Source organism: Pelodiscus sinensis, chromosome 5, assembly GCF_052426305.1.
Source record: "Pelodiscus sinensis isolate ZL-2025 chromosome 5, ASM5242630v1, whole genome shotgun sequence".
NCBI classification, from domain to species: domain Eukaryota; kingdom Metazoa; phylum Chordata; order Testudines; family Trionychidae; genus Pelodiscus; species Pelodiscus sinensis.
Window position 1 is genome coordinate 127,350,402 of NC_143056.1, and position 15,041 is coordinate 127,365,442.

Sequence of the window (15,041 nt, forward strand, 5' to 3'; positions counted from 1 at the left end):
ACTGTGGCCACACATGTACCTGGGCTACCGGCCTTGCGGGAGGGATAGTGGGAGGGACAAGGGCCCCTGAGTTTTGCTGCAAGGATGGGACCCCCCCCCCCACCCAGTCACTCTTCTGGTTCCGTCCAGGAGATATCCCACGCGAGGGGATCTGAGAGCCCAGACCGCCTCTGCCAGATGTGCTCCCAGGCACTGTGTGGGGATGCATCTCACTCCCTGTCAAACACCAGTGATTAGCCCAAAGCTTTTCACAGTCTCCACCGGCAGGGAGTTCCACAGGTGAATGCAGCACAAGCGCCCTCCCGCCCTCCACGGGGCCAGGATACAGACCGGTGCTTACAATACTGGAGGGAGGACCCTACTCCAGGGGTGGTCCTCCTTGCCAACATACAACATGGGGACAGGAGGGGAACCGAGTGGGCCCAAGCCACACAACTGTGGGGTCACCTGGGCTCAGGGGTGGAGGGCATGAGGTGTGGGGACAGTGGATGGCCTGCCTGACTGACCCATCCTTTCTTCTCTTCCCTGCAGTGAGACCGAGCACTAAACCCCCCAGTCTGGCAGCAGCGGCACCCCCAGCTGGCCAACCCCGGAGGCGCAGGCTGCGACAGAGGGACCAGCTTCTGCGCCGCCACGTGAACGCCGTGGAGACAATCCAGGGCTCCATTGCAGAGCGGGTGCAGGGGGATCTGCAGTGGCAGCAGGAGGGCTGGACTGCCTTCCTAACGGAGTGCAGAGGGATGCGCACCTCTATGGACATGCTCACGGCACATTTAGTGCACGCCATACACTATGGCATGGCCGGACCACATGCCCCCACCATCCCTCCCAGAGCACAGCCCATGCCCCCTCCTATCCCTGCTCCTCTCCCAGCTCCTGCCCCTGTTCCTGCCCCTGCTCCTATCCCAGCTCCTGCCCCTGCTCCTGCTCCTGCTCCTGTCCCTGCTCCTGCTCCTGCCCACCTCCCTGTGCAGGCTGCCCCGACGCGGTCTGCCCAGCCTGTGCAGGTCCCCCCGGGAGGAGCACGCACAGGGGCCGCCCGTCGCAGTAACTGCCCCCCTTCCCTGTCCCAGTTGAAGGTCTCCCCCCCGTCCCAGTTGCAGGTCTCCCCCTCCCCCCCGTCCCAGTTGCAGGTCTCCCCTCCCCCCTGTAAATAAAAAGTTTTCAATTTTTCTGTTCATTCTTGTGTTGGTTATTGTGTTACTCTAGTAACTGTAAGAAATGATTTGAGATGCCAATTAGCCACTTAAATTTAACAGGGTTACAAACTGTGGACAACAAATTCTTTACTCTATCACCGGGGGGCCCTTTGTAAGTGGTCATTGGTTTGTGGTGCATAAAGAAATACCGAGACTTTTCAGTAAAATGTAAACCACAAACTATATTTACATAGCTAACAAACAAGCAAGAACGGTTAAAGATGCACACTACAGATTATTAAACATAGTATAGGTGCAGGGAGGACAATTGGGTAGTATTGCTGACCACCTCAATCCTTTGGTCCTTCCGGGCCTCGGGAGAGGAACAGCCAGGAGATCCCTCGACGGAAGACGACTGGAATCAGGTATGCTGACTTGAGCCTTCCGCACGAACCCCGAATCCTCTTGGCTGTTCTTCGGGACAGGTGATGGTGGCCTAAACCCTAGCCTGAACTAAAAAGAAAAACCCTAACTAAGCCCGACGCACCTGACGAACAGTCACGATGACGGCCGATGTGCTTTGACCCGACACTGTACGATTGGGGGGAGAGGTAAGGGGAGGGGGTGGGGAAGGGTAGGGGATGGGAGGGAGTAGTCTGGGGAGACCCAGGCGACCCTACTACGGGGCTTGGGCAAACATGTCCAGCAGGGCCTCTCTGATGCGCACCGCATCCTGGCGCGCCTGGCGGATGGCAGCTGTGTCGGGCTGTTCCAACGTCTGTGCCTCAGCTGCCATCCATGCAGGGAGGAAGGCCTCCCCACTGCGCTCCACAATGTTGTGGAGCACGCAGCACGCGGCCAGTACCTCCGTTGCATTCTGCTCACCCATCGCGAGACGGGTGAGCAAACAACGGAAGCGGGCTTTTAAACGTCCAAAGGCGAGCTCCACTGGGTTTTGGGCCCGGTTGAGGCGGTCATTGAACCGGGCCCGGTTCTGCTCCGGCTGCCCCGTGTAGGGCCGCATTAGCCAGGGCTTCAGGGGGTAGGCCGCGTCCCCGACGATGCAGATGGGCATAGGCACATCCCCGACAGTCAAGTCCCGCCGGGGGAAGTAGGTGCCCGCCTCCAACCTGCGAAACAGTCCAGAGTTCCGGAGGATGCGGGCGTCATGTGCCCGGCCGGACCAGCCCCCGTAAATGTCCAGGAACGGCCCCGGTGGTCCACGAGGGCCTGCAGAACAATGGAGCAGTACCCCTTGCGGTTCCTGAAATGGCCCGCTCGATGCTCCGGGGCCTGGATGGGGATGTGGGTGGCGTCCAGAGCTCCCCCGCAGTTGGGGAACCCAAGGGCAGTGAAGCCGGCCATGGTATCATCCACGTCGCGCAGGCGGATGATTGGCGGGAGCAGGACGTCGTTGATGGCGTGGACGACCTACAGAAGGGTGCAGAGAAACACAAGGGAACACATCACATACGGCAGGGGTGAGTGTGCGCTCCCTTGGGCCCCCCTTTGATTCCCTCTGTCCTCACACATACACACACACCCCAGGGCCCCCCTCACCCAACGCCCCCCCCCCCCCCACCGCGCCTGTGCAAGGGAGGGGTGGCCCAAACCCCTGGGCGACCCAGCCTGGAGTCTTGGCTGTCCCTGGGCCTGGAGTGCAGCACCCTCCCCCCATCCCACTCCCCCTGGGACTTACCTCCACGACGATCACTCCGACGGTTGATCTTCCCACCCCGAACTGCTGTGCCACCGAGCGGTAGCTGTCCGGTGTGGCCAGCTTCCAGAGCGCGATGGCGACCCCCTTGTTCACGGGGATGGGTGCCCACAGCCGGGTGGTGGCTCTCTGCAGCGCGGGGGTGAGCCAGGTGCACAGCTGCAGGAAGGTCCGTTTTCTCATCCGGAAATTCCTGATCCATTGCTGGTCGTCCCATAGTCCGAGGACCACCCGGTCCCACCAGTCGGTGCTGGTGTCCAAACTCCAGACTGGCCTCTCCACGGTGGGGTGCTGATGCGACATGGTTGACAGGGCCTCCCTGGTGAGGGAGTCCAAGGCGATCTCTGCCTCCTGGTACATGTACACCATGGCACCGGCCTGCAGCACGAGCAGCAGGCACTTGTACAGCTGCAACAGGGGCCCGAGCAGGCACATGGCCACCCACGGCTCCGTAGCAGACAGAGCAGGGCAGAAAAAAAAACCCGCAGGGAAAAGCAGTTGCGGGCCAAAGGGTGGTGTCTCCAAAACTCAGAGGGCAACCACCAAACCTGCTAAGGGTGCCAGTCCCTGGCAGAGGCCCCAAGGCAAGTGAGCAGGAGACCAACGGCTGTCCAGCGAGACCCCTTTAAGCACGTGTCTGAAACGTGCTCTGGCCCCAGCCCCGCCCCCGCCCCCGGAAAGGTCTGCTGGCCTTTACCCTCTTCAAAATGGCTCCGGGCTTCTGCTTTTCCGGAAAAGCGCGCCGCCAAAGTAGACGCGTTTTTCCGGAAAAGCGCATCGTTATAACGGTAACTCCGGGGCCAATGTAGACACTCCTTTTCTGGAAATACTTAAAACGGAAAACTGTTCTGTTTTAAGCATTTCCGGAAAAAGGTGCCAGTGTAGACACTGCCATAGATGATATCATGAGTTTTCGTGGGCACAGTCCATGTGAAGAACTGGGCTGTGCGCATGGAAGCTCATGATACCATCTCCATCAGGGTTTCCCAACCAATGGATCGGGGCCCAAATATGGGTTGCCATTATATTTCAAAGGGGTCACCAACTGTCTCACCAGGTGGCTCTGCCCTCCTTCTTCCCCCCGTTTCTGAATTGCCTTGGGTCACCAAGTCTTCCTGAATTGTCAAAATGGGTCTCCATCTGGAAAAGCTTGGGCACCGCTGATCTACATGTTTTGCTGCTCTTTGAAATGCTACCAAAACATTTGTTGTTTTTTAAGTTTATATTTCAGCACCAGTTCTTCAGGCTCATACAGCTAAATAGAGGATAGACAGCGCGGGCTTTAGCAACTTCCTATGCCTGGTAAAGCCCAACACACTAGCAACACAATCAGCCATAGAATAGAGATATTATTGACATAGGATTCCCTGGTGACATGCTGATCAGCTGACTTGCTCCTGTGGCAGCACCAGCTATTGCTAGAGAGTTCCTTGTGGGCATCCCACAGCTCCATCCCCTTCTCCGTAGCTTAGGCAAACCATTTCCCAGACCGGCCCTCCTGTGAGCAGACAGGGTTTCCAGTGCCACTCTTCAGAGGACTGGACAGTGAAGCAAATGCACACACAGGCTTTGCAAAAGGGTTTCAGATCCATCCCACTTTGCTGTAGCGAGTGCACGACATAAACAAATCTCGACACGACAATAAACACCAACCCCGTTGCCCTGCCTCGCTTTCCTCACCATAGTGGTGCATGCGTGGGGTGAAGCTCAGAGTCCCTTAGCGGGTGCCGGATCCCCAGTTCTGTGGATGGCTTCTCTACTGAACCAGACCACCTTGGTCTCTTACCTCTGTGCTCAGTGCTCTCCTCTCCCTCTCTCCAATGGCCAGTGAGATTCCCTCCCTTGCAACCTGGTAATGCTGATAGATGACCTGAGATGTGACCAGGGGGTGGGTTACTTTGTACTATTGCCATCGGCGTAAAAGGGAATGATTCAAATCTCAGTTTGGATTAGCTGAAGCCCAAATAAACCTGTGAGGCTGTGTCTAGACTTTTGCCCGAACGGGAGCAGCATAGTATTTCCGGAAAAGCACTGATGATTTTACATGAGATCGTCAGTGCTTTTCCAGAAATTCAAGTGGCCAGTGTAGACAGCTGGCAAATTTTTCCTGAAAAGTGGCTGATTTTCCGGAAAAACTGGCAAGTCTAGACACAGCCATGATGTCGAAAGATTTGGACAGTTTACAACCAGAGAATTTGGGCATTTCACTTGGCAGTTACATTTCCTAAGCGAAAAATCACTTGGAATTGAAAGGACAGGGGTTCAAAACTGATTCTCAAGACTCCCCGTTGTTTGTGCAGACACAGGCTAACAAACTGACCCTCTGTGACTCACTAAAATCACTTGGACTTTGCTAACTGATTCCAGTGGGAACCAGATCAGGTGCGGAGAGACCTATCGTGGTTGAGAGCAGCAAATGAGCCCTGGGGATCCACAGTAGGGCAGGGGTGGGGAAGAATTAGGAAGGTCTTTTCCCTTTCTTTGTGCTTTGACTCTGGGGTCAAGGGAAATCTCCATGCCCAGAAAAGGTCTCCCAGGCTGGCTGCTGAAGGACTTTAAACAACTGTCTCTATTGGGTCTGTGCTGTGGCGGGGATCTTTGTCTTCTCCGGAATCTCTCTGCTCTTCAAAAACCCTCCGGAGTGAGAGTTTGAGAGAGCCACGGAATCGCCGCTTCCCGTAGCTCCCGACTAGAAAGTAAATAAAGGGGTTGATGCTGCTACTTGCACAGGAAAGTGTGTAAACTATCGGAGTGGGCTTAATAATGTGCAGGTCGGAGAGGAAAAACGCAAAACTGTGAGGGAGAGTGAAGAGGAGGAAGAAGAGGACGGTGAGCAGGATGACGGCATAGAGCTTGCCGGGTGGGCGCCGCTGGGAGCTCCGTCGCACCTTGATGGACAGGATCAGACTGGACAGAACCATGATGGGGGAGAATATCAGGACATTCAGAATGAAGATGCACAGGAGGGAATTTGCACAGAATTCATTGAAAAAAAGAAGACAAAAAATGCTAATGGAACAGAACAGCAGGATGGGGAGAGCCCAGAGCAGGGCAGAAATGGTGGCAGACAAGTGCCTGGGCCGACGACATCGGTACCAGATGGGGAAGTGGACGGACACGCACCTCTCCGTGCTGATGGCCGTCAGGATGTACAGGCTGGTGTTGTACGTCCACACATACAGCACTGCAAACCATATGTCCAAAAACTCAGGATCGCCACAAAACAGATATCGCACTATGGAAGTGGCACGATGGGCAACCGAGCAGAGGAGGTAGCCAGTGTCGGCGACGGCCAGGTTGAGGACGTAGACGGTGAAGGGGTTCCTCTTCATGCAGAAGCCCAGGAACCAGATGACGATCCCGTTTCCCACCAGCCCCAACAGGCAGATGATCAGAGTGATGCTCAGAATGGTCCCATTAGGGGCCCGAATCCCTGGGCATCCAGTGTCATTATTGAAAGCTTTGTAATCCAGGCTAAAGGCTGTTGGTGGCAGGGTCTCTGTGCTCAGCTCAGCCATCATGGAACCGCTGCTGTGGGATGCCGGTGTCTCCCGCTGCCCCTCTCTCTCGCACACGCCTGTTGGCAGAGAGCAGATGGGGAAATCAGCGACTGACTCCCTCCAGCGCTGTGTTATCACTGCTCGTTCCAGCCCCTCCCCAGCCACTTGCCCTGGACCAGCCAATCCCCGTGGCTTTGGAGATGCCGGGGACAGAGAGAAACATGGAGAAAAGCCCAGGGGTGGGGAGCAGCCTGGACTGACAGCAAGTGGCAGAGAGACAATTAAACCCAGGGGGAGAACTGGACAGACAGACAAGGACAGAGAGAGAGACATGTGACAGGATGTTGGCTGGCCATGGATGGTCAGGAAACAACATGCAGGAGGAGGGGGGAGAGAGGATAGTGGGAGAGAAAGAGAATGATCCTGTGTAATCAATGGTGACAAGGAGCAGTGAATCCTTCCAGCCGTCACTCACCTGACTTCCTCCAGAACCGCGTGTTTACAGGAGCCAGGCTGGGCAGGATCCTCTTCAGAATCTCAGTATCCCATGGTCACTAAGTGCAATTCTCTGGGGAGGTTCTTCTTGGGCATATTTTCCAAGCATGTTTTTGTCTGTTACCCAGGTGCGGAGGATGTCCCTGCCAGTCCCTGTGCAGCTTCTGCACCCAGCACCTGCCAAGTGCAGGCAGAGAATTGTCTTGCCCACCCTGGTGGGAGGGACACAGAGACAACGGCATCCGGAAGTCTCATGAGCACAGAGTGGTCTGATAGGATCAAGGGACACAGCTCTCCTCACTTATCCTGGTCCCCTAAATGAGCAGGAAGTGACTTACCCAAGATTAAATCAGATGAGACTGATGTAGTAGGAAGCTGTTATGGGGCAGATAAATGCAGCCTTGGGGTCTGTATTTTTTTATGTTTATACATTAGCTGTTTGTTCTTTGTTTCTGCCAGGTAGGGAAATCTGCATCCAGAGCAGAGTCTCCCAGGCTGAGAAATTTAATTGATCATCTCCATTGGGTTGGCCCTAGGATCATCTCCATCCTCTGTGAGATCCACCCTCCCATCAAAGCCACTCTGGAGTGTGACCTTAATAAGTCAAAGCAAACGAGACTCAGTCACTGAAGCCTCCAAATGAAGTAAAGTGGGTCTTTCAACATTTTACTGGAAGTGCTTTGAGATGTGCTTAGGAGACTCTTCTTCAATATTTTGAATGGGAAATCTTATAAAGTAATGGCCCAATAGTAACGTACAGCCTTAATGAACACTCTGACACTAATTACCATTTCACTGTTGCTGTATTAAATGTCTTACATGAATTAGGAGAACTGACCAAATGCTTTCAGAAGAGCTCTTTACCAATGGCAGCTGTACAGTTAGCAAGGGCCTGGATCCGCTAGATGAGAGGGCCGTACCTCGGAGAAACAGTCTCTTGGAGCAGTGCTCTCCAACCTCCTTAGCCACAACATCAGTTTTTCAATTCAAGTGCAATGTAAGATCCACCTCAAACCCAAACAGCCCTGCAGCACTTCCTTCCCAGTCCTTCCCCCGCTCACTCCATCTCCCTTCCTCCCTCATCCTCATTCACGTTCACCAGGCTGGGGTACGAGGTTTGGGTGTAGGCTCTGGTCTTGGGTCAAGGGGTTTGGAGTGTGGGAGGGGCTCCGGGCTTAGCCCATGTTAGGGAATGGGATCCAGGAGGGGTTTGAGGACGCAAGCTCTGGGAAGGAGTGTGGGTGCAGGGGGACTCACGTCTGGGGCAGGAGGTTGGGTGCAGAAGGAGTATCAGGGCTGGGACAGAGGTCCAGGTAGCAGGCTGTGTCCGGCCACTATTCAACTGAGATGGCTTCCAGGTGGTGGAGCAGTGGGGTTACGGCAGGCTTACTCCTTTGCTGGTCTTTCATTCAAAGGGAGAACCTGCCAACCAGGAGACAGCTGCTGCCCAATGCGCTCATTAGTCAAGTCTGAACTCCACAAGGGAAGTAGGCAGGGCTGCCTAAAGGGGAGTGGGCTGGAGGAATGGGGCAACTGCCCTGAGTCCTGGCGATTCAAGTGGGCCCAGAGCTCCTGGCAACCATCGCAGCTGTTTAAATCACCACTGGAGCAACCCACACCGCGCTATGATCAGCATTGAGAGCCAGCTGGGGGAGGCACCTTACACTCCGGGCACCACTGAGGTCAGCTAGGGGAAGCTAGGCCCAGCCCATCCCTTCCACCCAAGGCCTGCCCCTTCCTCCTGAGGCCACCAACCCATCTGGGGGAACGTGAAAACCCTCCTCCATCTTGGCCAGGGGCCCGGCCAGTCTGTTGGCCCCACTTTGGTCCAAGATAGAGGCCTTGATGAGCTGATGGGGCTGATTTGGAGCCACCCGACAAAGGGGATGGGAGATTATAAAAGAGAGGGTCCCTGACAGTCCACTGTGTCAGAGGGTATGTCTACACTACCCTCCTATTTTGAAATAGAAGGGTAATGTAGGCATACCGCAATTGCAAATGAAGCCCGGGATCTGAATTTCCCGGGCTTCATTTGCATAAGCGGGGCACCGTCATTTTTAAATCCCCGCTGGTTCAAACCCCGTGCAGCGCGGCTACACGGGGCACGAACTAGGTAGTTCGAACTAGGCTTCCTAGTTCGAACTACCGTTACTCCTCGTGGAATGAGGAGATATGCGTACCGCAAACTGCGTATCTTTTTGCAATTTTCTTTCTAAAGAGGCTTTTCTGAAATTTGGCAATTCTACAAAAAACTTGTCCGTTAAAAGCATTTGTGGAAAATCATGCCAGTCTAGATGTAGCCCATGTGTACAAGAAGCACTCGGCATCATTCTCTGGGCAAAAGGCAAAAGGCAAAACGCCGCATTTATGGAGCGTACAATGGTAAAGCAGTTTTTTTTTTTCTTTCATCAGGATTTTATTGTGATGACGAGGTCTTTCTGCAGACACATTCAATAGGCATTTTGTCTCTATCAGAGCCTCTGCATCTGAAATGTTACCAAACTCTGACAATCTCTTCATCTGAATAAGGCAAAAATAGGCTGTAAGTTGTCACCCTTATTTTCATCATATTATCAATACGAAGGGCTTGACTGTCACAGAGCAGTGGAAAGGGGATTCAGAAGACGTCGGACAATTTATTTTAGGCTTGGTTTGACAAGGAGAAAAGGGTATCTGTCTAGTCAGGCTGGAGTGACCCCGATGGGCTGTGGGATTAAGATGGAGTAAGCACTGGCCCATTGGGGTTCTTCACCCTCAACAGGTCTCACATAGTCCTGTGATTTGGTATTGGGGCAGGACACGAGGGTGAGGAAATGCAACGTATGGAGCATGATCGTGTACAGATGGTCTCTGGGCGCGGTTTGGAAACAGACCAACTGCAGATGCAGGGGTCCATGGATGAGGAGGCCAGGGAACCTACGGAACAGGGGCCCAAGAAAAAGAGATGGAGGGCTTCTGGGGAAGAGGGTGGGGTGTACCCTCTGGCAGGGCTCGCTGCAGGAATTTGAAAGTGGGCTGCAACAAAACCACCACCGCCTGCTGAAACAAGAAATTAGCATATGCTTACATAGACAGGCACACACACACCCACACCTGCCACTAATGGTCTAGATAGCGGTCTGATGCCCGCATTAGGCTGGTGGCCAAATAAACTAAGTGAAAGGGAGGACCCAGCTTTGCTTCAACCCTGAAGGAGGTTCAAGTCTGAGAATGCCACGACAAACCTGGCTGTTATGGGAAAGCCGTCCTTCTTTCATAAAGGTCCTTCTCCATCAGGATCAGTGGGTTTTGCATCATCATGCTGTTCTCATGACAGATATTTGTTATCTCCAGTTGTTTCTCTTGATCCTTATCTTCTTTGTTCTGCCAAACAAAGCAGGTTTTGATCACGAATTTCTTGTCCCCATTGAGAAATGCTCATGCTTTTCCTTGGTGTCCACACTTACCAATCTGCCCTCTCTTGATATGTAGCAGCCGTTGGCAGCTTCTAGTCTGTTGTTGGATCCTCCCCTCTAGCGACTCTGGTTCAACAGTGGCCTTCACCTTTTTCTCTCACTCACTTCTTACTCTCACACAGTAAGGATTACACACCGAATTTTAAAAATTTCAGATCATTCCTTTCTTTCCCTATACTATATTACAATGTCTACTTTAGAACTAAAAACAAAATAATAACCAGAAAAGTCTAAATCATTTCTTCAATAATAGCCATAAGATCCCATATCTATTTCTACATAAAAATAACTTGACATAGTATATAACATAAAACTGTGAAGCAAACACACACACGGACTTTGAAAAGGGGTTTCAAACCAACACCTCTTTGCTGTAGCGAATGTATGAAATATACAAATCTCGACACCACAATAAACACCAACCCCGTTGCCCTGCCTCGCTTTCCTCACCATGCTGGTGCATGCGTGGGGTGAAGCTCAGAGTCCTTTAGCGGGTGCTGGGTCCCCAGTTCTGTGCATGGCTCCTTTACAGAACCAGACCACCTCGGTCTCTTACCTGTGCGCTCAGTGCTCTCCTCTCCCTCTCTACAATGGCCAGTGAGAGGCCCTCCCTTGCAACCTGGCAATGCTGATAGATGAACTGAGATCTGACCGGGGGAGGGTTACTTTGTACTATTGCCATGGGTGTAAAGGGGAATGATTCAAATCTCAGCTTGGATTAGCTCAAGCCCAAATAAACCTGTGAGGCTATGTCTACACTGGCATGATTTTCCAGAAATGCTTTTAACGGAAAAGTTTTCCATTAAAAGCATTTTCGGAAAAGCACATCTAGATTGGCAGGATGTTTTTCTGCAAAAGCACTTTTTGCAGAAAAGCGTCCGTGACCAATCTAGATGCGCTTTTCCGCAAAAAAGCCCCGATCGCCATTTTCGCAATCGGGGCTTTTTTGCAGAAAACAGTACTATGCTGTCTACACTGGCCCTTTTATACAAAAATCTTTCGGAAAAAGACTTTTGCCCGAACGGGAGCAGCATAGTATTTCCAGAAAAGTACTGACGATTTTACATGAGATCGTCAGTGCTTTTCTGGAAATTCAAGCGGCCAGTGTAGACAGCTGGCAAATTTTTCCACAAAATCGCATGATTTTGCAGAAAAACTTGCCAGTCTAGACATAGCCTAAGTGTTTAAGATGCCAAGACTCCAAGTTGTTTGTGAAGACACAGGCTAACACAGTGACCCTCTGAGACTCACTAACTGATTCCAGTGAGAACCAGATCAGTTGCTTGGAGACCTATTGTGGTTGAGAGCAGCAAATGAGCCCTGGGGATCCACACTAGGGCAGGGGTGGGGAAGAATTAAGAAGGTCCTTTCCCTTTCTCTGTGCTTTGATTCTGGGATCAAGGGAAATCTCCATGCCCAGAAAAGGTCTCCCAGGCTGGCTGCTGAAGGACTTTAAACAACTGTCTCCACTGGGTCTGTGCTGGGAGGCGGGTCTTTGTCTTCTCCGGAATCTCTCTGCTCTTCAAATACCCTCTGGAGTGCGAGTTTGAGAGAGCCACAGAATCGCCGCTTCCCGTAGCTCCCGACTAGAAAGTAAATAAAGGGGTTGATGCTGCTGCTTGCACAGGCCAGCATGTAAAGTATCGGAGTGGGCTTAATTATGCGCAGGTAGGAGAGGAAAAATGCAAAACTCTGAGGGAGAGTGAAGAGGAGGAAGAAGAGGACGGTGAGCAGGATGACGGCATAGAGCTTGCCGGGCGGGCACCGCTGGGAGCTCCATCGCACCTTGATAAACAGGGTCAGACTGGACAGAACCATGATGGGGGCGAATATCAGGCCATTCAGAATAAAGACGTACAGGAGGGAAGTTTCACAGAATTCATTGAGGAGAAGAAGACAAAAAATGCACACGGAACAGAACAGCAGGAAGGGGAGAGCCCAGAGCAGGGCAGACACGATGGCAGACAAGTGCCTTGGCCGGCGACATCGGTACCAGATGGGGCAGAGGACGGACACACATCTCTCCGTGCTGATGGCCGTCAGGAGGTACAGGCTGGTGCTGTACGTCCACACACACAGCACTGTAATGAGAAATAATATGTGAAGAAACTCAGGATTGCCACAAAACAGATATTGTACTATGGAAGCGGCACGATGGGCAACCGAGCAGAGGAGGAAGCCAGTGTCAGCGACGGCCAGGTTGAGGATGTAGACGGTGAAGGGGTTCCTCTTCATGCAGAAGCCCAGGAACCAGATGACAATCCCGTTCCCCACCAGCCCCAACAGGCAGATGATCAGAGTGATGCTCAGAGTGGTCACATTAGGGGCAAGAATCCGTGAGCATCCACTGCCATTATAGAAAGCTTTGTAATCCAGGCTAGAGACTGTTGCTGGAAGGGTCTCTGTGCTCAGCTCAGCCATCATGGAACCGCTGCTGCGGGATGCTGGTGTCCCCCGCTGCCCCTCTCTCTCGCACACGCCTGTTGGCAGAGAGCAGACGGGGAAATCAGCGACTGATCCCCCAACGCTGTTATCACTGCTCATTCCAGCCCCTCCCCAGCCACTTGCCATGGACCAGCCAATCCCCGTGGCTTTGGAGATGCCGGGGACAGAGAGAAACATGGAGAAAAGCCCAGGGGTGGGGAGCAGCCTGGACTGACAGCAAGCGGCAGAGAGACAATTAAACCCAGGGGGAGAGCTGGACAGACAGACAAGGACAGAGAGAGAGACATGTGACAGGATGTTGGCTGGCCATGGATGGTCAGGAAACAACATGTGGGAGGAGGGAGGAGAGAGGATAGTGGGAGAGAAAGAGAATGATCCTGTGTAATCAATGGCGGCAAGTAGCAGTGAATCCTTCCAGCCGTCACTCACCTGACTTCCTCCTGAGCCGCGTGTTCACAGGAGCCGGGCTGGGCTGGATCCTCTTCAGAATCTCAGTGTCTCATGGTCACTAACTGCAGTTCTCTGGGCAGGTTCTTCTTGGGCACATTTTGCAAGCAATCGTCCATTACCCGGGTGCGGAGGATGTACCTGCCAGTCCCTGTGCAGCTTCTGCACCGAGCGCCTGCCAAGTGCAGGCAGAGAATTGTCTTGCCCACCCTGGAGGGCGGGACACAGAGACAAAGGCATCCGAAAGTCTCATGAGCATGGGGTGGTCTGATAGCATCAAGGAACACGGCTCTGCTCACTAGTTCCCTAAATGAGCAGGAAGTGGCTGGCCCAAGATTACTATAGTAGGAAGCTGTTATGAGGCAGATAAATGCAGCCTGGGTAAGGGTCACATATGTCCGTATTTTTTTTATGTTGATACATTAGGTTTTGTTCTTTGATTCTGTGATATACGGAAATCTCCATCCCAAAGCAGAGTCTCTCAGGCTAAGAAATTTAATTGATCATCTCCATTGGGTTGGCCCTAGGATCATCTCCATCCTAGAATCATAGAATCATAGAGCTGGAAGAGACCTCAGAAGGTCAAGTCCAGCCCCCTGCTCTAGGCAGGACCAATCCCAACTAAATCAACCCAGCCAGGGCTTTGTCAAGCCGGGACTTAAACACCTCTAGGGATGGAGACTCCACTACTTCCCTAGGTAACCCATTCCAGTGCTTCACCATCCTCCTAGTGCAATAGTTTTTCCTAATATCCAACCTGGACCTCTCCCACCACAACTTGAGACCAGAGTGGCTTTGAGACTCTATCACTGAAACCTCCAAATGAAGCAAAGTGGCTCTTTTGACATTTTACTGGAAGTGCTTTGAGATGTGCTTAGGAGACTCTTTCTCAATATTTTGAACGGGAAATCTCATAAAATAATGGCCCAATAGTAACGTACAGCCCTAATGAACTCTCTGACACTAATTACCATTTCACTGTTGCTGTATTAAATGTTTTACATGAATTAGGAGAACTGACCAAATGCTTTCAGAAGAGCTCTTTAACAATGGAAGCTGTACAGTTAGCAAGGGCCTGGATCCGCCAGATGAGAGGGCCGTACCTCGGAGAAACAGTCTCTTGGAGCAGTGCTCTCCAACCTCCTTAGCCACAACATCAGTTTTTCCAAACCAAGTGCAATGTAAGATCCACCTCAAACCCAAAGGTTTGACCTAGGGTGGTTAATGTAGTCATACGGAGTTGCTAATGAAGCCCGGGATTGAATTTCCCGGGCTTCATTAGCATGATCGCGGGGGGCGCCCTAAATAAGAGGTGGGTAGGTAGGATCGGCAGGCAACAGGAACTCAGGAGTAAGATATCCCCCCCTTTTCAAGAAAACCAGAAAACTGGGGATATCTCTCTTCGAACCACACAATGAAATACTGTTTGTGATAGCAGAGCTGCTTTTATCACATTGTGGAATATACAGACTAGTTTCTTTCTTATGTAGCCAGTGGGTAATCTCTATCCATTGTATTTCATTTGTGAACTGCTCCTTTCTTTCAGTCCTTCTGGGATTATGGACATTTATTAATGATCATACTTAATGGACATTGCGACAACGTGTGTTGTTTAACAATATCAACATTTACATTAATTACTTTCTTTTGAAAACCTTTTCTTCAGGTGAGTACAATAGGCACCAGTCAATGTTAATTCTGCTCATGTCCACACTGTCCAAATGCATTTTTTTCCCAATCTCTCCTTCTGGTTGGTGGGTTTGCAGGAAGAACATACACAACCTACTCCAAGCATAATTTAAAAAAAAAATATGGTAGGTTATGTATTTTGGCAGTGAAAGAT

General features: G+C 52.0%; 2 protein-coding genes across 2 annotated transcripts; both read right to left on the minus strand.

The window, feature by feature from the left end:
- Window positions 1-1,181: 1,181 nt before the first annotated feature.
- On the minus strand, window positions 1,182-8,114 carry LOC102451140 (mas-related G protein-coupled receptor member H-like). Its single transcript, XM_075928505.2, has 2 exons — window positions 2,839-8,114; window positions 1,182-2,570 (listed from the first exon to the last, which is right to left on the minus strand). Exon 1 carries the CDS (start codon window positions 6,687-6,689, stop codon window positions 5,412-5,414), a length of 1,278 nt encoding a protein of 425 aa, XP_075784620.2. The 5' UTR covers window positions 6,690-8,114; the 3' UTR covers window positions 1,182-2,570; window positions 2,839-5,411.
- Window positions 8,115-11,253: 3,139 nt separating this feature from the next.
- Window positions 11,254-13,466, minus strand: LOC102449471 (mas-related G protein-coupled receptor member H-like). Its single transcript, XM_075928504.2, has 2 exons — window positions 13,181-13,466; window positions 11,254-12,786 (listed from the first exon to the last, which is right to left on the minus strand). Exon 2 carries the CDS (start codon window positions 12,728-12,730, stop codon window positions 11,759-11,761), a length of 972 nt encoding a protein of 323 aa, XP_075784619.2. The 5' UTR covers window positions 12,731-12,786; window positions 13,181-13,466; the 3' UTR covers window positions 11,254-11,758.
- Between the last annotated feature and the right edge of the window lie 1,575 nt (window positions 13,467-15,041).

Coding starts and splice junctions, on each gene's coding strand:
- LOC102449471 (XM_075928504.2), bottom strand. CDS start 12,730: ATGATGGCTGAGCTGAGCACAGAGACCCTTCCAGCAACAGTCTCTAGC.
- LOC102451140 (XM_075928505.2), bottom strand. CDS start 6,689: ATGTCTCTCTCTCTGTCCTTGTCTGTCTGTCCAGTTCTCCCCCTGGGT.